The sequence below is a fragment of the Ochlerotatus camptorhynchus genome, unplaced genomic scaffold (assembly GCF_037179485.1).
Source record: "Ochlerotatus camptorhynchus isolate MF236.1 unplaced genomic scaffold, CSIRO-AGI_Acam_v1.1 ptg000457l, whole genome shotgun sequence".
Taxonomy (NCBI): Eukaryota; Metazoa; Arthropoda; class Insecta; order Diptera; family Culicidae; genus Ochlerotatus; species Ochlerotatus camptorhynchus.
Genome location: NW_027040943.1, coordinates 2,908,700 through 2,930,918, shown reverse-complemented (window position 1 = coordinate 2,930,918; position 22,219 = coordinate 2,908,700). Strand labels below are relative to the sequence as shown.

General features: G+C 40.5%; 2 protein-coding genes across 8 annotated transcripts in view; both read left to right on the top strand.

Annotated features, from left to right (window-relative positions):
- The window catches only part of Dscam2 (Down syndrome cell adhesion molecule 2), a 410,918-nt gene that overhangs the window by 166,818 nt on the left and 221,881 nt on the right, over positions 1-22,219 (top strand). The window lies entirely within an intron of this gene.
- Positions 12,998-14,091, top strand: LOC135712070 (lipase member H-like). Its single transcript, XM_065235054.1, has 2 exons — positions 12,998-13,215; positions 13,269-14,091. Exons 1-2 carry the CDS (start codon positions 12,998-13,000, stop codon positions 14,089-14,091), a joined length of 1,041 nt encoding a protein of 346 aa, XP_065091126.1.

The window sequence follows — 22,219 nt, the reverse complement described above, 5'->3', positions numbered from 1 at the left end:
CACATCATGGTGAACAAATTTCTCTTCCTTTGTTGCCAATACTGTACTGAATTCGGTATTGAGGAAGGATAGATTTCGCTCAATGCACTGCTCCATGAATAAGGCGGTCCTTAAAGTTGACACCTGTAATGTTTGCAGTCCCCGTGCACTTAAAAGTACATTGCAAGCCTTCGGAAACTCTAAGGCTTTCATTGTCATATACAACAAATGTTGTGGTTTGGCCAAACGGCTGTCTTGACGACGAGTTTCACTGGATGCCATCATGAAATATGTCACCTGAACCCCTGGATTGAATTTCCATAGATGGCCGAAACATATGGCAGGAAAAGCTATCTCTTTGTGTGCTCATCATATATTAATGACAGAGGAACCCTGTTTTGCGCGGGAGCGATCTCCAGGCATCTCATTCCATAGGAGCGTTTCCTGTTGCCCAAGCAGCCATTCTGACTCGTTATCCACGGCAAAGGTTTCCAGCTCAATTTGAGGAGCCACTACAGGGGTTTCAAGTCCATCTATGGCGATCTGATCAATTGTGATCCCGTAGCGGTGGTATAGTGGTGTCGTAATCTAATAAGAAAGCCACGCTTTAACCGTAGTTTCCTTTATAAAGTCGGACAAGTACGACGACTTATGGATTGCGAGCTTTTTGATGACGGTCTGATCATCATCGAGCTGATGGGGAAGAGAGCGTCGTCTCTCTTACACAACGCAAACGGTAGAACAACATTCGAGCAGAAATAAAATTATCAAATAACTATCAAATGACATATGTGATTTCGTTCTAATTCCTCAATTTGGTGTAAATTAAACCATTTCTGATCAGAAATGTTATAACTAGGACATCGTTGCTTGCTATTTTCAGAATTTACACAAGCACAACATCAGCAGCTCTTAGTATATTAAAAACTAAAATACATACATTTGTGACGGCCTTCGGCGACAGTGTCGTATGACAGAGCCTGTCGTATGACATTTTAGTTTGGTACTGTAATTGTATTGCAAATATCGGAAGCAACGGCAGTCGATTATCACAGAGAATGTGTCGACTGAGATTCTGAAGGGAGACGTTCACTGAAGAAAAAATCCATAGAAACTGTACCAAATTCCGTAGATTTCGCCTACGGATCCGTATTTCCGCAAAAATTTGCAAAATCCGTAGATCTACGGAGATTTCCGTAGATCTGGCATCTCTGACAGTAACCAAAGAAAGTGAGAAAATATGGTACCGGCAGAGCTGGTTGTCGATGTTGCGATGCACCCGTATATGGTGATGAGTGTGCAAAATATTACGCAATTCCATCCTTGCTAATCGCACGCGCCCGAGGATCGGAGGCGAATGCCACTTTAACTTGATTTGTCTACTTACTACTCTATGATGACTGTGCTGGGGAAGCAGCATATGCATGTAGGTAATTGGTTTATTTGTTAGTTAATTCGACGCTTTTGGACAATGCTGGACATTTACCAGTTTTCAATAGTTTCTAGTTGAAAACCAACATTCGAGCATTGATATCGATGCGTAGCCATATTTATGATCGATTGGTGATAAAATTATTGAAATTGGACCAGGGACAGCTGAGTTATTAACGTTCAAAATCTTTCTTAATTTGTTACATGTTCCATTTTCGGTTTTCACAAAGTGTACCCCCATATAGAAATCAAAGACGTAGTCCTACGTCAAAAAAAAGCAAAAATTAATCCATTTCACCTCGTTTTCTTCGAAAGAGAAGGTAGGTATATTAATTCTATTCCTTTTATCTCTTCACCGATGGCAGACACGAAGCGATTGCTACCTGCCGTTATGGAAGTTTCGGAGGCGTTTGGATGTAAAGCAAAAATCATGAAACTCAATCTCACCACAGTTCGGTGAGGTTTGGACTTGGTGACTTTTGCTTGATGTTCCGAGCTGCGATATCAGCATGATCTTGTTCTTTGGTGAGATTTGTTTTTTTTTTTGTTTTCCCAACACTGGTTTTGATTTTTAAAGAAATAATCGTTCACACCTGGGTAGGGGCACCTAAGGTAACATGCACCGTTGGGGCAAGATGCCCTTCCCTCGTTGTAAGCCGAAAATACATTTTTACCATGGGGGCCACATATATGCAATGTAGCTCACATGATTTTGACATTTTTGGACAATCTGACACTTTTGGGCATACTGACAGCAGTAAAACTGACGGAGGTACGACAGAACAAAACAGCTTACTCTTTCACACTTGCATCACAGTGCTGAATGCTAGAAAGAGTAGTCTGTTCGAGAGTCTGTTGCAGTCATCCTATCCCCTATTAATCACATTGATGTGACCACGATGAAATGCTTGATTGTTGCCCCCGTGAATTTTACAGCATAATAGTTACCCTACAAGTTAAATGTATGTTTGCTTTGGACACCGTATCAATTTGGCAGCTCATCAGATAATATAAATAAAAACAAAAACCAGTTTGCAAGTGTAATGTTTTCCTCTGCATTGCAAAGATTTTTAAGTTATTCAATTTCATTATTAAGCGTCGGTAAAAGATATTACCCATTTGATTGAGATCTGGTACTATTTTATGATCAAAAACGTTTTCTTTATACATTCGAGGCAAAATGCACTCCTAAGTTCAGGACAAAATGATGCTTTAGTAAACAATCTTTGTTTACGTTCTATTCTTGGCGTGAAACGTTCCTAAGTCTATTAAGTGGTCATGGACCTTTGAACAACTACGATTGGAACTAGAGACTGTCATAAACGAAGACGTTCTTCTGCCACCATCATTTATAAGACGGCAAGGAGAGTCATATTGCCCCATTATTGTAGTGCATTTTGCCCCATTATTTGGATGAATTTTGTTTTATCATAATGGAGCATGGGTAAATTTTAGCCCGGTTAGTGGCATTTCCAGATTATTATAACAATTTCTAAAATCACTTTCAAGGTATGTTTACGAATATAAGCTCTGCTCCCCCTTGACGTTTACAAAGTTGGTTCACACACATGTTTTGCAAAACTTTGTACATAATTGAAAAATCAGCTGAGTCATAAAAACTATGCTGATTTCAATACTTTCATCACTGAGCCTGATGTTTGTTTTGCCTTTGTTCTTAAAATTAAGAATGTGTTATGAAAAAGTGTGTTTACCAGATTACAATGCTTGACGATATATAAGAACAGTAACTACATTTATTGCTTCTGAATAATTAGCTCCCGTTTGACAGTTCACACTGGCTTCTAACTGACAAGCACATTGCGTAAGTCCGCAGTATCCTGGTCCAAGGCGGACTATCACAGGAGGGCTGGAACTCACGATCTGCTAGTGTTGGTGAGTTTTTGTCGTTCTTCTTCTTCTTCTTCTTCTTCTTCGCATTTCAAGATTAACGCATATCAGTTTATTGAGTGCTCTCAACATAGTGTTCTAGATACATTCCCACAGTTATTGATTGAGAGCATTCGATGCCTGTACCATTTTTGCATTAATGCATACTAATTATAATTAGTATAATGGTGTGGCAAGGCAAGTACAATCATATTCTATTCCCAGGGAAGTCGAGAAATTTTCCAACCCGAAAAATTCCTAGACCAGAGCGAGAATCGAACCCAGCCACCTCCAGCTTTGTCTTCCTTTGTAGCTGCGCCTTTACCGACTGAGCTAAGTGAGGCCCGTCAATGTTCATTAAAAGTTCACTATTTTGCCATAAAAGGTGCTAAAACAATAAAGTTTATGGGTGGATGTGGCCTGATTTGGACCTGTTTCATACGACCAAAAGGTGTGTGCTGGTCACAAATGGCTTGCCAAATTAATTTCCTACGCAAGTGATGTGAATCTCACAAATAAACATGAGGAGGATTGATTATAGCAAAATTTGCTATATACAATCGTCAGAGTTCATTGTAGTAAACAAATGAACATTTCTTCCTTCTGTGGCACCTTTGATATTCGCATTGACCCAGGTCCGCACAAGTGAATTAAAAGTTAGTCAACAGCTCATTGATAAGTTCCGTCATGATTCATCTGATTTGACAGAACTCTGAAGCTGTCATCATGTTCGCGGTGTGTTATAAACAGATAGGGAAAGACAATGATTCAAAGGGTTTGAATAATTTGATATATATACCGTTCGACATTCGTCATAATTACTGAGTAAAATCGACGGTTATTAGCTTTTTTCGTGTACATTACAGTTTCTAATTATTAAGTCTAATCACAATTTCGAGCATATCGAATCACTTAAGATCTTTTGACTTCAATACAATAAGTCCTCATATTGTTTTTTCCCTTCTATTTCAGGTAAGCTTCAAAATCTTCATCACTGAGAGTTCTAAAATAATCCCATAAGCGATCTTGGAGTCAGTAAGTAAACAGAGAACCAGTTCTCTTTGCTCATCAACATAAAATTCGAATCAATTTCCCCATCCTCGTGCTACAATGTTACTCCATCGTTCATTGACTCTAACCTTTCCTATCTTAATTTTCTCAACTGTGCACATATTTCCACTGTCACCATTCATCCGAAGGCATCCTCCATCCGACCTCGCGTACATATATGCAGATTCATCGTGTACAACTACTCATTTCAACACTTTCCATGGTCGGTACACTCCCACACTCTCGGGGAGGTGCACTCTGAATCGATCGATTTTCCAGTCACTCATCATTTGCTGGTCTCTGGCAGCCAGCTAACCAGCCAGGGCCACCGACCGTCCCGCCGCCGGTTGTAACTTGCACAAAAGATGAAGATGAGAACAAACATAACTTCATGCTGGTGCTACCGAAGCGTATACACAGTTGCAAATATAAGCACCGTCATCTATCCGAGCGAGATGTATACGCTACTATCATACTCTTCAGCCTCCCCTACAATATGCACTTGACTGTCACAATTTTCCAACGTACGATGCTTTCCGGTTGACTTGCCCCAGTTGATGCATAGAGCTAACCGGTTTTTTTTTAACTGGGCTTGTCTACTCCTGGAATGGCGGCTCGTTCAGCTCCTAGATGTTTTTTTTATTTGTTTGGTGAGAAAACGTTTTGATGGTGCTTTAGATATCCATAACAAATTTTGAAATATTTCAACCAACAGTTGGCAAACTTGACAGTTTTATGTTTTTGTTTGGATTGAAAGATACATTTTGATGACCTATTCTCGATCAGTGAAACGTTTTGCAAGATTCTAATTAGACGACAAATATTTTCTGCCACCACCCGCAGCAAGATGACAGGCCTAGCAAAATGCAAATTTGAAAATATCCTCTCTCGCAGTCCATAGAATTTACGACATGCACTTTGTGCCAACACTCGTTTAGATACCTACACTGAATTATAAACCTATGTACCTATATAATAACAAAGATGTGTAAAGCTGACTGCACTTTTCCATGGATATTAACATTTCCACCAGCCTTTTTTACAACAAAGTCTGCTGTTGCTTTCATTATGGTTTTTCAAAATTAATATTTTTGTATCACATATGTGTGTTTTGTGTACAAGGTTCTACTCTCCCTCAAATTTGCATTCAGAAAGATCAGTTCCCATACTGAGCACGTTTCTACCCGACAAGATTTGGATGAATTTTTAAAAAGGTAAAAAATACTAATAACTACACTCTCCCAATCAAACGCGAATTGGAAAATAAAAAGTACGACCGACTGCCTCTCCGTTGAACACAAAGAGAAGTTTTGTGTTTGTGAAAAAATTGCAAAGCTCCCTCGAATGGATATAGTTTTGGGGTAATTGAAATGGAAGCTGTAAAACCAACTTGCTCTACAACGATGGCAAGAGATTTTTTGATTCGTTTGCATTTTTATTTTTCGACTACACAGTTTGAAGTAGATGAGAAATTGTGTCTGGCATATTCCATGAAAAAATTATGCTGTTGTGGATTTTTTCATGAATTTCAATTAAGAACAAGATAAAATGCAACAACATACAGAACCGGACAACGCGATTGTTTTTGATCTCTGCCAAAAAATTCAAATAATATACCTAAATCTGAATTCTTGGTTGCTGGTTTATCAAGCATTCGAAATGCATCGGTACAATTTTGCTATCGAATCCATTTATTTTGCCTTCATCCGTATGCCAAAGTGAATCCAATGATGTTTCATTCCCTACGAATTCGCAACTCGGTTTATTTTGTATTTTTTGATTTGGTTGAAAATTTTCAGAAACGTTCTTTTGCATCTTCATAACGTCATTTTGAATCCAGCCTTATTTTTGAAAATGGCTTATAGAAAAATATCCAGCTTATCTTCAGAAATTTTTTACTCGAAAACTGTTTGCCCGATCGGTTTGGTGTCTTGGGCAATATTGCAGGTAATAGATGAGACTTATTGAAAAAAAAATGCAATCTAAAAAAAATTAACCCCACTTTCTTTTTAATTTCAAATAAAATCTTGAAAACAATTTTTCTCATAAAAGGATTTATTTTTATTTTTTTTTATTTGTTGTGTTTTAGGGGACAAAAATGCCATCTATTGCACAATAGGTCAAGATGGAGAAATGATGAACAAAAACGTTTGATTTAAAAAAGAACAAGTTTTGGGAAAAATATCCAAAACTTGGTCCAATTACTTTTTCGACTTTATATAATAAAAGTACACCAAATTTACAATAAAATAGCACCCGAGTAAACTTTTTCTAAGTCACACCGTTTTCGAGATGTAGCAGTTTGCAAGTAGATATTTTTAAAATGTTAGTAGTTTTTGGCCACTTTTAAATGCGGTTTTCCAGTTCCAACAATATTTTACCCGAAAGATCAGAAAATTTTACAATGAAAATACTCTTGGTGGCTCATTCATATATTAAATGTCTTTTAAAATATAAAAATAAAACAATGCGACCTTTTTGTTCATGCACCTCATAGGTATAAACTCGTTGCTAAAATACTAACATGCTACCTATTGCTAAGCAATTCATGGTACCAAGTGGGTTGGTTTTGAGTTACCTATGTCCATATATGTATAAGCCAAATCCGACACGTAATCAACATTAGAATATAATTCACTGTGTATCTGTGAAAATGACCTGCTTAAGTTCAGTAATTCAGACGAAGTGGTAGTTAAAATGAATACTTTTCATTATAATTGCATAAACGGATACTAATATACAGAAATTGGTTGATCTGGGTTTTGCGGAACAGAACCAACTTAACAGTAAATTAAAAATTTGTGATTCTTGGCGTATACAGCTTTCTAAACGTACCGAACTATCAAGTAGCGACGAGTTATCTAACTGTGATGAACAAGATATCAACATGAATGTTTCAAGTCAGGAATCTTTAGTAACAGTACCATCAATAACATCGGTAGAAACAATCGACTCTAATGTTGGCGAATATTCGCAAAGCGTTAATATTGAACTTTTCAAAAAACCTATATCTAGTATTTTGACATCACCAATTGATATAAAAAAGGAGTTGTGTAAATTATGCTGTGAAGAAATATCATGTAATTGAGTAATATCATGTGGAGAAATATCATGTGGAGAAATATCATGTAAATAATTATATATAAATATAATGAGTCCTACAACCGATTCAAAGAATTAAATAGTGAAGTACAATTTGGGTTTTCAATCTTTGCGAATCTCATGCCAATCTCATCTCATTGTTAACTAGTTCAGGGACACATAATGTGTATGTATGTACTATTCATGAAAATGTTAATTTAATTATTCACAACTTAAAGGAATTTGATTTGTCCGTTGATTTTAAGTCGATCACAGATAGTTTGATATGTGAAAGAAAAGCAATAGATTGCTGCCTACGACGCTGTGAAAACTGCAAAACAAAAGTTAAAGGGTGATACGGTCAAAATTTGGTCAATATCAACTTGACGTATTTCTTTCAATTTTGCATTTAAAAAACCTGAACACCCCTCATTTTGAAGGTGTGTGTGTGTAGAATGTTGCTCCTATTTTGATTTTGGAATTCACTCTTCAGTTGGCAAAATGCCGTCCAAGCAAGAAGAGCAGCGTATCAAAATTTTGCTCGCGCATCGCGAAAATCCGAGCTACTCGCACGCAAAGTTGGCAAAATCGCTAAAAGTTGCCAAATCAACCGTTACAAATGTAATTAAAGTGTTTGGGGAACGTTTGTCGACAGCCAGGAAGTCTGGATCGGGGGGAAATCGAAAACCGGAAGCCGCTGAGACGACAAAGAGAGTTGCCGGTAGTTTCAAGCGAAACCCTAGCCTCTCTCTCCGAGATGCCGCAAATAAGCTGGGTGTATCGTCTACAACCGGCCAAAGCGCGATCCCGGAGGCTGTACACGACGATGCTGACGAATTTTGACTGCGTGGTAATGGACGACGAAACCTACGTCAAAGCCGACTACAAGCAGCTTCCGGGACAGGAGTTTTATACGGCAAAAGGAAGGGGAAAGGTAGCAGATGTTTTCAAGCACATGAAACTGTCAAAGTTCGCAAAGAAATATCTGGTTTGGCAAGCCATCTGTACCTGTGGCTTGAAAAGCAGCATTTTCATAGCTTCCGGGACTGTCAACCAAGAAATTTACGTGAAAGAGTGTTTGAATAAACGTCTGCTGCCTTTCCTGAAGAAACACGGTTGTTCCGTACTGTTTTGGCCGGATTTGGCATCTTGCCATTACGGTAAAAAGGCCATGGAGTGGTACGCCGCCAACAACGTGCAGGTGGTTCCCAAGGACAAGAACCCTCCCAACACGCCAGAGCTCCGCCCAATTAAGAAATACTGGGCTATTGTCAAGCGGAACCTAAAGAAGACCAAAAAAACTGCTAAGGGCGAGCAGCAGTTCAAGGCAAACTGGCTTTCTGCGGCGAAGAAGGTGGACAAGGTGGCTGTACAAAATCTGATGGCAGGGGTCAAGCGTAAGGCCCGGCAATTCGGATTAAGAAAAGCGGAAGCCTAACTGAATATTTTTCCTGAATTTTATACTAATTGAACTTGAAAAAGAAATTTAATTTGATTTTTTAAATAAACGATTTCACCGATTTACACGCGTTTTCCCTTGACCAAATTTTGACCGTATCACCCTTTATTGGAAGAAATCGTGCAAAAAGGCGTAAGTGAAATACAATTTGAACAATGGGTCACAACCGACGGATGTGAAATAAAAACATTAGTTAAAGAGCCGGATGAATTTGATTCCTATTTAATTGGAAAATTAGAGAAATGTCAGCAGTCTATATTTTTGCAGAATACAAAACAAAATTTACAGGAAGGTGAATTTGTAGTATTTTGTGATTTTTCATAAAACTACACATTTTTCATACAAGACGAAGTACAAAGTCATCACTGGAATAATAAGCAAGCAACTATTGATCCATTTATCATTTATTTTAAACAATTAAAAAAAATAATCATTTGGGTTATGTAGTAATTTCAGAAGATTTCCGCCATGATTCTGTATCTGTGAGCTTATTTATCTAAAAAATGCAGCAGTTAACTGTGAATAAAATTTATTTCATGTCTGATTGACCTGCACTGCCGTTCTACGCATATGTGTCCCATGTTCTAAAAGTAACATCTGAGAAAATCGCGAATAATGTTTCGAATCATTTCTGCTCATTAGAAGAAATATAAGTTAAAATAAGTTAGTGCATTGTTCACATTTCAACAGAAATGTTTTACAGAAATGACCTTCAATTAAATTAGTCAAGCCTATTTTTATACGAAAACAATTCATTGGGACTGTTATGCCGAGAAATTTGAAGGAAATTCTACGCATATCAGTACCACTAAGAATTATTACTTTCCGTGTTGCTTTGATGGCCACGTTGCGTTTGACGTCTTTACATTTGTGGTTGTGGTTGTGTTTACATGAGCGTGCTTGAGTTCTCCGCGAAGTTTTGAAAGTGGATAGATTGCATAGGTTTGCATCATTAACTGAAACCAACAATAAGTGAGTTGACATTGCTGCAATCGTCGTTTGCTACATCTATAAAGCCTATAAGTATGGGCATCTTGAAAACAAATGATGAATGCTCTGTGTAGAACACAACAAGATTAAAACAGCAAAAAAGGTTATCTTCCATTTATTTACACCTAATTAATTTTGGTATCCATTACAGATGCGTATTTCGACTACAATGTGCAGTGCATTACAATTTTGGCCAAAGGATCTAAGATTGAGCCCATCGCTAAAAATCTGCTATTTATCAATTTTATCTAGATGTACTAATGCATATGATGGGACGGTACTAAATAATGCATATTTTTGGTCGATATTGAAAATTTAGTCGATTGCTGAATTTATGTATGGGCCCAAATTAGGGGCATTTAAGATAACATTTCATCCATTTCTCCTACTACCAAGTCCATTTTTATCAACATTTCATTCTGTTTTGATCAATCTTTTGTTTGGTAGGCTCAAATGTCTTGATAGACTACACGGAGCCGAAGAATTTCAATGATGTTACATAACTTAACATTGCAATAAAATTATTGATTCCGATACAGTATCGGAGAGGACTTGTGGTAAGCTCTTTTTGTTTTTCCTAGGTGGTGACTTACCATCGGCTTCTGCTTTCTCCCGTGCCCGTAACTTCCTTCTCCTCTATTTTTTCCGAAGTCAAACGCTTGGCTTCTTCCTCGTTAAACTTTTGCTGTTGCTTCCACTGCTCCAAAGCTTTTTTGTAGCTCTCTTTGTTGCGGTACTTAATCACACGATGCTGCATCTTGATGTCGTCCTTAGTCTTCTCCTCAGTGTTTTCTTCAGCGTCCGGGGACTCCACATCTTCCATTTCCACCAACTCTTCTACAAGCACCTCAACCGCTTCTTCTGCTTCATTGTTGCTGTTATTCAACAGTGCACCTCTCGTCACCACACCTGCGTATGTGCTACCGCTACTGTCATGTTGTTGGTTTGTATCTTCCTGCTTTTGCTCTGTCTTCGTTTTGTCGCTTTTATGGTAGCTAACGAGTCTTCCGCTTACGGCAGGAATTCATCTTGACCCCTCCATCTTGCACAATAAACACTTGCTCTAGATTCCGTCATAAAATATGGCCCCTTCCAATTGAGCAAGTGCAGTGAGGGATTTCCACTTTCACAATCATATACACACCTCGTATCCCGGTATGTACACACCTCTTATCCCGGTGTGAGAAGGATTTTTCCCCGGATAACACGCTTAACTTTTTCGTACTTCCCCTGCACCATCACTAGGCAAATCGTATACTCGCACGTATTTAACCTACCACTGCACACTTAGCAATAACTACTTTTACTCGAGACGTAATCCATAATTGACGTAAATCATGGAACGTAGACAAACATTTTATGTAAAATTAAGTGTTCTCAAACCGAAACATAAGCAAGTCGACGAAGAGAACGTTTGATTGAATTGATTTTCTCGTTTCTTTCAACTGATTTTTATGTCAAAAAGACCGCTTATATGTGTCGGTCTCAGGGCACCGAAATTTACATGCCTTTTTCGTAGTGTGTGGTGACATTCAAACCTTTACTGCTTTTCCACCCACATAATGGAAAACTAATTCATCACTGTTGTTTCTTTCCTTTATTTAACGTCGGTCTTTGTTCCGCAATCTAGTGCCAATAACCGACGGACATCGATTGCCATCCATTGACGGCAATCGAATGTGCAGGAAGACAGCTTCCACACCTGCCTAGGATATCGCACCCATTCAAACACACATGGGCCGGGACCAACGGCTTTACTTCCCTTCCGAAGGAAGACGTGACCAGAGATTGTTATGCCTCAGAAAAATCCCACCGACCTCGACTGGGATTGAACCCAGACCCATTGGGGTGAGAAAGCAGTCACGTTTACCACTACACGACCGGCGCCCACATCACTGTTGTTTCGTAAAGCATGTATGGCTTAAACTTTTGAAAAAAAAATTCTCCTCCGATAACCAATATAATGTACCTATTTCAGCAGTACCAACTGTTTTGATGAAATTTAGCAATCTCCTCCCATTTTGGCCTCGCACATCTTTCTTCAAAATCGAAGCAAATAGTTTTTTTTTTTTGTTTCTAAACTACTCACATAACGGAGATGCAATTTTTTTTGCTAGACGCGATCTGGAGTTAATGAAACTCATATATGTTTTCTAAAAGAATATTAACCTTAGATTGTAAATTTGATTAGCCTTGCGCTTAATTTGTATGGTTTGTGTATTTGTAATTTTGTTATATACTTGTTTCTGCAATAATTGTATTACAGAGTTGATACAAAGTTGGCGGGATTAAGTACATGTTCTAGAAATAGTGAATGAGTCATAAATCATATTCCAAATTTCCTTCTCCCTCTCCCAATCCATACAATTGTCATCCACTAACCTCGAGATGACCACGAGTAATCGGTTCAAATCATTTTTTTTTTTATTTTAGACATTAACAATGTATAACGCAAATAATAACTTGGCTCTGTAAAGTTTATTCGATTGAGCCTGTACAAATAAAGTAATCAATCAAAAAAAAAATATCAGTCTATCACGGCAACTAAATCCAAAAAGAACTTAACGACTAACAATCAAACAAAAATCTTATAATAAGATATCCCCCCGCCCCCCACTGACTGCGCTCCCTTTTGACCAAAAACTGTTATTATTCTGTAATTAAAAGACGGTTATGACATGTTTGGGTGATTAAATATTGTTGGCCAGCTAGAATTATTAAGTACCCTACTGTGTGGCGGTTTACGCTATCTCCTTCCTATGTATGTACATCACATTGCAGTAAATCATATTCTTACTGCTTTGCAATGTTCCATCCAACTGGAACGTATACCTGTCCTCAATTTCATTTACTAAAAGTTCTCCTACAGGTGATCATTAATAACGCTATAGTGTTCAGTAAAACTGAGAAGATTACCAAAAAAGACCTTCGCATGGAACATGGACAATAATTGCTCGCTTTGCACTCAAAGTTATGGGGACAGCCCAGTAAATGCATTAGCTGATTATGTCTTCAATGAACAATCGTGATAAACAGTATCACGTGCTAACAAAAAACTATATAAGTGGTAAAAACTTCCGGGAATCTCCAGTTAGAAAATTCATTCCACTTAATTTAAAGATGTCTCACAAATTAATATTGTCAATCTACATAGTCTTTACTGCTCTTAGTGGAGCCAACTGTGGATTGATGGATATCTTCAACATGTCTTCCGACTACAATTTGGCATCAGCTTTGGATATCATGTTTGCCTTAACACGAAACGACATAGGAATGGTACTGTCAGGTGAAATCACCACCCCAATCGAGGAGGATGTCACATTTTGGTGTGGCAACAGGTAGGTACACTTATTATTGCATACGATGATATTATTAATTTCTCATGCAACAGAAAATCTCCGGAGCTGATCCAAACATTCCTCGATGATTCTGATGTTCAGCAGAAGATTGACTTCAGCAAACCAATCATGCTTATTACACACGGATGGCTAGACGACCATGCGTTGATTTGGATACAAGAAACGGCACAGGATGCAATGAAATTCATCGACACCAACGTGTGTATCGTCGGGTGGGATCAACTGGCAAAGTACAACTATTTCCAAGCGGCTAAGGAGAATACACGCCTTGTATCTGATTATTTGACTCTATTCGTAAAATTTCTAAACCAACAAGGTATGTCGCTGGATAACGTTACCCTCGTAGGACACAGCTTGGGAGGTCAGATTTGCGGTCAAGTTGGAAACAATCTCGATGGAAAGATTGCAGAAATATATGGAGTCGATCCAGCGGGTCCTTTGTTCACTTTCCCGATTGATAGTGGACTTAAAAATCGGCTGGATAAGGGAGACGCCCAGTACGTTCAAATGATTCTTACTTCCACAAACACGCTAGGAGTGGGAAAAGGTGATGGTCACGAGAACTTTTACCCCAACGGTGGAAATGTCCCACAACCTAATTGCTTTTTTCCGGTGACCAGCGATGCTGAGATGGCTGATCAGATAGTTTGCAGTCATTTGCACGCCACTTCATTGTTCCGACTGTCACTTGATCCATCCTTGGTTTTCAAGGGAAAGCAGTGTTTCAACTGGATGTCATTCAATCTGAAAGCTTGTAGACGGAACCCATCCGACCTGCTCGGTGTTTACAACTGTAAGCTTCCTGGTGATTTTTATCTAAATACATTAGCTAGCTCACCATTTGTTAAAGTGTGATAACAACCTTCTGTTGATATAAATTATCCGAAATATTCACAATCAATGCTGTTATGCTGCAAAACATCTTAACGAAAGTGCCATTGCACAGTGGTTCCTCAACGTACGTACTGCTGCCATCGCACTTATTTTTGTACTTGTTTTGCTTTTTATCGTCCTGTTCTTCATCGATCTTACTGTTAATTGCGCCGGATTATGTATCATTTCTTCCTCGCTTTTCATGCCTAACACATATTAGCTTATTGCGTGCTCTCAACTTAGTGTTCGTGATCCACTTCCACAGTTATTAATTGAGAGCTTTCCGTGCCAGTACCATTTTTGCATTAGTATAATTGTGCGGCAAGTACGATACAGGGAAGTCGAAAGATTTTCCAACCCGAAAAAATTCTAGACCAGACCGGGAATCGAACCCAGCCACCTTCAGCATGCTCTTGCTCTGCAGCTTCACCTTTACTTTGGGAGATGTTTTTAAGTATGCCAATGCGTTTCTTTAAAAGTTTTTGTACCGATGATTCATCCCTCTAAAGGTGGAATAGGAAATATACTTTTATGATTTTTTGTTTTTATATTCACAAGGTTCCCAAGTAACAATTTTGGTTTTATGAGGGTTCTTTAGATTATGATTTAGACTTGTAGAATGCTATAAAACCTCGATAAAACCTGCAATGTTACTTGGGTAATTTCTTTACAAAAGTTGTAGGAAATACTCTTTCAAACACATTTTTTTCCAAAACACTCCGTTCGTATTTTGTTTACTTTTAAAGAAGTAGGTTTTTTATCATAACGTTTTCCATTTTTATTTTTACATGTTCCGCAATGTTATAGATAATATTAAAATATATAGCTTTGCATAACACATTTACCTAATATAAAGTAAAATTGAACAGACCTTCTCTGATTTGCATAGAATTTTGCATAATTGTGGGGTCTGGGCAATCATTCAAATTTATACAAAATTTTCGCCTTCTGCTCGAAATGACGTCTGAGAAAAAGTTGTAGGGAAAACAAAAGTCTATTTGAGAAAAATATACATGGTATTTTTTTATTATTATTATTTTGAGTACAGATTCAAAAAAAGTTTTACAAACTCAAGTATCTATGAAAGTAAATCTTAATTTTTTATATATGTTTTTATGAAGAGCTTTGAGTGTGCTGGTTTATTTCCTTTAAATTCCGCTATAATTTAAAGGAAATAAACCAACACACTCAAAGCTCTTCATAAAGGGATTCCGCTACGAGGTTTGACAAATTTAAAAGATTAATATGTTTTTAATTTTATAAACTCATAAAAAATGAAAACTTTTGACATATTTCAAACAACGGACACTTCAAAATTGACCAAAATCGTTGAACAAGAACATTTAGTCGATTTTTTTTTATCTTTATGCCAATTACTATGTACTATGTAATTACTACACAAGAAACAAAATATAAGACATTCTAAATCGTTATTAGTACAAAAATTAAATAAAAAGCTTGTTAACAAGAAATTTTGATTGCATCCGTTGTGAAGTAATGAACCCATTGGTAATAGAAAACTTTGAGAAGCTGCTCGACAGAAATCTTCAAACAAGATTCATGAGTCTCTATTACGAGTACATGACGCTGAAGATTGGCTCTTCTTCATTCAATTCCTCTCGTGTTTGCCTCCAAGACTTTTATAGTTCCTCTGTAAATTTTGATCTAACCATGTTGCAAGAAATCCGTGGAATACCAGATCACCATCGGTCGATGGTTGTTCCCATAATGTTTGCAAACAAGTACCACCATGTCAGTAACAATAAGAGTTTTTCACAGATGGGTCAACTATAAACGCTTCCACTGGATTTGGAGTATTCACCGAATTTCATAGCGCCTCATATAAATTGCAAAAACCCTGTTCCGTATACGTTGCGGAACTAGCAGCCATATTCTACGCAGTAGAGCAAATTGCCTCACTACCATCTGATCACTATTTTATTTTTACAGATAGCCTTAGCTCGTTGGAGGCTATTCGATCAATGAGGCCGATGAAGCACTCCTCGTATTTCCTGACCGAAATCCGAGCTAAATTGAAAACTTTATCTAACTGCTCCTATACTATCACCTTAGTTTGGGTGCCATCTCATTGCTCAATTCCGGGTAATGAGAAAGCGGACTCGCTAACTAAGGTGGGCGCTATGGAAGGCGATATTTTTGATCGACAGATCGCCTTTGCGGGATTTTTCTCAATTACCCGTCAGCACGTGCTCACCAACTGGCAACAAAAATGGAATGAGAGTGATCTGGGAAGATGGTTACATTCTATTCTCCCACAGGTATCGAACAAGCCATGGCTCAAAGGATTGGACATGAGTGACGTTATACGTGTCATATCAAGGCTCATGTCCAATCACTACTCGTTAGACTCGCATTTCTTCCGAATCGGGCTCGCAGGCAGCAATTTGTGCGCTTGTGGTAGTCACGATATCGACCACGTGCTTTGGTCATGCACCCTCCATTATGTTGCTAGATCCGAGTTATCCGCATCCCTCAGGGCCCAAGGAAAACAATGAGACGTCTTGGCGAGCCGAAATCTCGATTATTTTAATTTAATTTATGTGTTTTTAAAACGGATCGATCTGAGGATTTAGTAGTTAGTGTCATCTTGTGTTCTCTCAAGTTGCTAGGTCCCCATCGGTGTACCCCTATGTTCGTCTTTTCCTCCAGTATGTCGCTTAGTTCTAGATCACGAGCACATTGCTCGAAAAAACCTTGTGTTCTCAATCCCTACCCTGCCATCCGTTTGTTACAATTTGTTACCCCTAACCTCGAGATAGCCACGAGTAATCGGCCCCCGCTTTACTAACGTTAAGTTTAAGTAATTTTGTATCCCAAACGATGAATATCAGCTCCGCTAAGCTACGGCAAATGAGCCTGGAAAAATAAACGCATTAAAAAAATTAAAGGGTTGTGTCCTAGACACGACCGCAGTATGACGTAGAACCACACAAAATTGATGTTTTTCATACATTTTTGACTATTATACTTTATCTTAAAATTTTCAAGTATTTCAATGTTTCGGTTATGGTTGACTCAAAACAATTTACACATTTGATGGTGGGGGGGTAGGAGAGGTTGATGGTGGGGGGGTAGGAGAGGTTGATGGTGGGGGGAAGAGGTTGTTGAGGGGGGGGTGAGAGATTGTTGAGGGGGGGGGGGGGCGAGGGATTGTTATGAAGGGAGGAGGGAGTACATGTATTGCTTTTCCTCATTGTGGTCACGTCGTGATCCACCTTAAGCCGCTGATTTAGACCTGCTTACTGCTGCTAGGACCAAGTGCCACGCCGTCCGAAGCGAAAATGAACAAAAGCATTTGCCATTTAAATGATCTTTATTTCTTGTGATTGTGTGGTTTACATGTATGAATTTTTTAAGTGACACAGATGCGTCTTTTCAACTTTAGTACATTTGAGATTTTAATTATTATTTACAGTTCCTAGTCCTATCAGGCCTATTTTAAAGTATAACCACCTTGGTGGGATTGGTTTGATTTGAATTGGAAAAAGGAGACTACTTATAACTACTATTTACAACTACAACTAACCTACAACTACTATATACACCTAATCTACTATATACAAATTGCTTATCAAAGCATGTTCTGATAAATTACATTTTTGTGCAAATTTAGTCTTAATTTCGTTAATTTTGGAATCAATTTTGGCAATGCCTGCCTCTTCATGTAAATTTGTTATTCTAGTGTCGAAAGGACGATCAAGAACCATCCTCAGCACTCTATTCTGAGCTACCTGAATTTTGTTCCTGTGAGTCTGTGCACATGATTCCCACACCGGAGCTGCGTAGAGGATCGCAGGTGCAATGATTTGTTTGTAGACGGCCAGTTTGTTCACCCTTGTGAGGCGGGATCTGCGGCAAATCAGCGGATACAGACACCTAACTAAGGCGGAACACTTGACTACGGTTTTCTCCACATGCGAGCGGAATAGGAGCTTTTCGTCAAACAACATCCCGAGATAGGTTACTTCGGCGGACCACTCAACCCTTGTGCCATCCATGATTACAGTACAAGAGGGAGCCGGTTTCAGTTTGGGCGATTGCCGATGGAGGAACATGATCGCTTGTGTTTTGGTGGCATTGATTTTGATTTTCCACGTGGTGGCATAATCAGCAAAGGCGTTAAGGCATCGTTGAAGTTTGTTGGCTATTTCGCGAGGCATCCTTCCTTTGACGGCTATTGCGGTATCATCTGCGAACAGGAAAAACACGCAACCGTCTCCAAGGGGAGGAATGTCGGAAGTGTAAATGCTGTAAAGCAAGGGTCCCAGCAGACTGCCTTGCGGGACTCCTGCTGGGATGGAAAACGTGTCGGAAAGACAACCATTCAACGATACCTTAAACGACCTTTGCTGGAGGTAGCTACGGGTGATTTTAACCAGATGTAATGGAAAGTTGAAGTTACAAAGCTTGTATACAAGCCCATTGTGCCAGACATTATCAAACGCTTTCTCAACGTCTAACAAGGCCATGGCTGTGGACTTGGATACAGCTTTGTTACTTCGGATGTTATTCATCACCCGCACTAGCTGGTGATTGGTGGAGTGCCCCTTTCTGAACCCAAACTGTTCCGGAAGGAGAATGTTATTTTCCTCGACAAACTTGAGCAAACGATTGAGAATGAGTTTCTCGAACAATTTGCTCAGCGCTGAAAGGAGGCTGATTGGTCTGTAGCTTGAAGCTAGCGTTGGGTCCTTCCCGGGTTTGCGGATAGGTATGATTTTCGCTGTCTTCCAGATACTTGGATAGTAGTGCAGTTCCAAGCATCTGTTGAAGACAGCAGCCAGCAGAGAGTGAACCTTCATGCTGAGATTTTTCAACACTAGGTTGAATATTCCGTCAAACCCGGGGGCCTTCATGTTTTTGGTGCATTTCAACGCTGAGCAAATCTGTTCCACTGTGATTCTATCCTCCGGAGGGATGGCACAAGGGGAGGAATCGAGGTTGAGTACGCATTGCTCAACCTGACCTTCGAGCGGACTTTGGATGTTGGAGCCAAGCAAGTGCGATTTGGCAATATGCTCACCAATCGCATTTGCTTTCTCCTGAGGGGTTATTATGAGCCGATCGTCATCATTTTCATCTTTTAGTGGCGGAATGGGTTTAGGGTGCGTCTTTAAGACCTTGGCAACTTTCCAGAATGGTCTGGAGGGGTCGTCCAGATTCTGGACAAGCCGCCCGAAACTTTCGTTCCGGAGTGAGACCATTCTGGAAGGAATTCTTCTTGTTCAGATCGGCCATTTCACGTTTCACCGCTTGATCTCCAGTCCTCTGAAACTGGCGTCTACGAACATTTCTCAGGCGAATTAAGAGTTGGGTGTGGGAATCAATAGCAATAAACTTACCCCTCACAGGAACTCGTCGGACGCACGCCTCGTCAGCCACGGTTATGGCTTGGTGGAGTCCCTCCAACGCTCGGTCGATGTTCTCCACGGTATCAAGCGGCGGGTTGTCGATGATGTGCCTGTCTACCACGCGTCCAAACTGGGCCCAGTTTACGCGATGATAGTCCTTGCGCAGGCTTGAAGCAGGAGCCACGTTGCAGCCCAGTTCAGACACCACCGGTTGGTGGTCGGAGCTGAGTTCGTTCAAGGCTACCGGCTTGGGCAAGCCGATATTTGTCAGGAACAGGTCTAGCGTCGATGGGTTGCCCGCCGGTGAGATAAATGTTGGCTCATCCGAAAACCAAACGGAGTACAGCCCATGCTGTGAGTGGTCGAACAGCAGACGACCGTTCTGGTTCTGCCTGTAGTTAAGCCAGGCCTCATGGCGAGCGTTTAGATCTCCTCCTACTACGAGGCGGGAACCGTTACGGGTGATGGTGGAAAGGTCCTTTTTGAATTTAGCCGCTAGTCCACTGCTGGCGGCACACTGTCGAGGGCAGTAGACGGCGATGAACTGGACGTATCCAGTCGACGACTCCACCTCCACACCAAGGGCCTCGATGATAGAGGTGCGGATATGTGACAGAGTGTGGTATTTTATTCCTTTCTTGACGACGACCGCAACACCACCCCCCCTGGAGCTGGTGCGATCAAGCCGGATAATGTTGTGGTCAGGCAACCAGAAGCTGTCGCCGGACCTTAGATGGGTCTCGGTTAGAAGGCCCACGTCGATGCTGTGCTTGCGGAGGAAGTCGGCAAGCTCAATCTCTTTTGCTCTTACAGAGCAAGCATTCCAGGTGACGATACTTAGCGGTTTAGACGCCATACTGGATGATGAACTTACCGAGCACTTGGATCTGTTCGGGCTTATTGCGGCACTTACGAAGAGCACCGGACATGTTGACGAAGATTTCCATCAGTTCATCCGCTGAGAACAGATCGGGGTTGTTGTTTTGCGCTGTTGGTTGTCTCCAGAATCCAGGGGGGGATGGAGAGCTTTGGCCAGCAGAATCACCGGAAGTTGCTTGAGCGGAATGCACCCGCGAATTCACTTGCCTTTGCTGAGGAGCACGAAAGGGTGGGAAATCCTCCGTCCGAAATGCCGGGACTTTGTCCTTCTTGCGTCCTGGTTGGTTGTTAGTTGCCGCCTGTTTTCGGATGCGTTTGAAGTCCTCGCGTTTGGAGCACTGTCTGTCGGAACCTTGATGAGCACCACCACAGTTGGCGCATTTTAACGCCACGGCTCCATCCGCAGGGCAGTTGGAAGTGGCGTGTTCTTGAGCGCAGTTGCTACAGCGTGGCTTGATGTTGCAGTTGCGAGTGCCGTGTCCAAAGTTCAGACATCGTTGGCACTGGGTCACATCGCGATGGCCGCCACGGTATGGCTCCCAGCGGACGATGATGCAATTAATGGAGCGGATGGCTTTCAGCGCGTTGAGCGTCACCGTTCCCTTCTGGAAGTGTACCAGGAAAAGGCAATCCGGATACGCCTTCACATTCTCGTCTCTTCTTGTCATCCGATAGACGGCACTTGGGGCCAGCTTGTACCGGTCCCTGATTTCAGCTTCGATAAACTTCGGGTCGAAGTTTGGTAGGCCCCTGATGACGACCTTGAATGGTTTCTCATCGGGAATGTCGTGGGTGAAGAATTCCACCTTGGAAGTCCTCAGGTGGGCGACGACCAAGTCATACTCCGCTTTGGTACGGAGCACCACCTTGGTGCCGACTCTGCCCAACTTGTATTCGGCTTTAACGCCCAGCGTCGCTAGATCCGCGATGAGCTCATTAAGATGAGCATTTTTTACCACCAATGGAGGTAGCTTCACTTTTGCCGCACTCGGGCCGGCAGAATTTTCGTTGTCGATGGTGTCGCCGAAATCACCGATGTCGCTGGCGTTCGTTGCTGTGACGTCATCACGTCCACTCGCACCATCGGACTGGCCTTGGTTTTTCTTCCTCTTCTTGGATCGCTTCACCGTGGCGGAGGTGGTATTTCCAACATCGGTGGGAAGAGTAGCGTACCTATTTGAAATAGGTACACTCGTGCTACACTCGCCACTGTTCTTTTCCGCTTTCTCACGGAGCCTGCTGAACAAAAGCATGACAGCAGCGCTGTTTTATATCTTTTCAGGTTCAGAACCTGACAGGATTTCCCGCAGTTTTTTATGAATGGGGCGGAGCAAAAAGTTTCTTTTGTGCAGAATATGTAATAAAGGATGGACCTTGTATGTTAATATAATTGCATATATAGAGGTACCAGATATGTTTTACAGTCAGTTGTTGGTAATTCATCGAGTGTATGTCTCCTATTAAGCAATATTTTTTTTTTTGAAAATGTTGGCTCTGCATGTAAAAAATTAATTTTTCATACATTATTGGGGTTTTGCTTAAAATTTATTTCTCGAAAAAAATGATCGTCATACATAGTCCATGTCTTTTTTGGGTTATTGTTAAGGGGGAGGGGAGGGGGTTGTTAAGCGGGAGGGAGTTTTTCATGCACGTTTTTACAAGTATCATTCACCGTGATCCACCTTTAACCGCTAACCTAGTCCTGCTTGATGCAGGACCTAGCGCCACGCCGTCCGAAGCGGTAATGAGCTGTGGTGGCATGAGAGCAGCGCTGATTTATATCTTTTCAGGTTCAAGCAGAATGATGTGCAACCAAGTGGTATTCGTTTATGATGACTGGGTTTGAGAAAAAGGCTTAT

Bases quoted from the DNA above. Each gene is read 5' to 3' on its own strand.
- LOC135712070 (XM_065235054.1), top strand. From the start codon at position 12,998: ATGTCTCACAAATTAATATTGTCAATCTACATAGTCTTTACTGCTCTT. The intron at 13,216-13,268 runs GTAGGTACACTT...CTCATGCAACAG, and splicing joins ACATTTTGGTGTGGCAACAG to AAAATCTCCGGAGCTGATCC.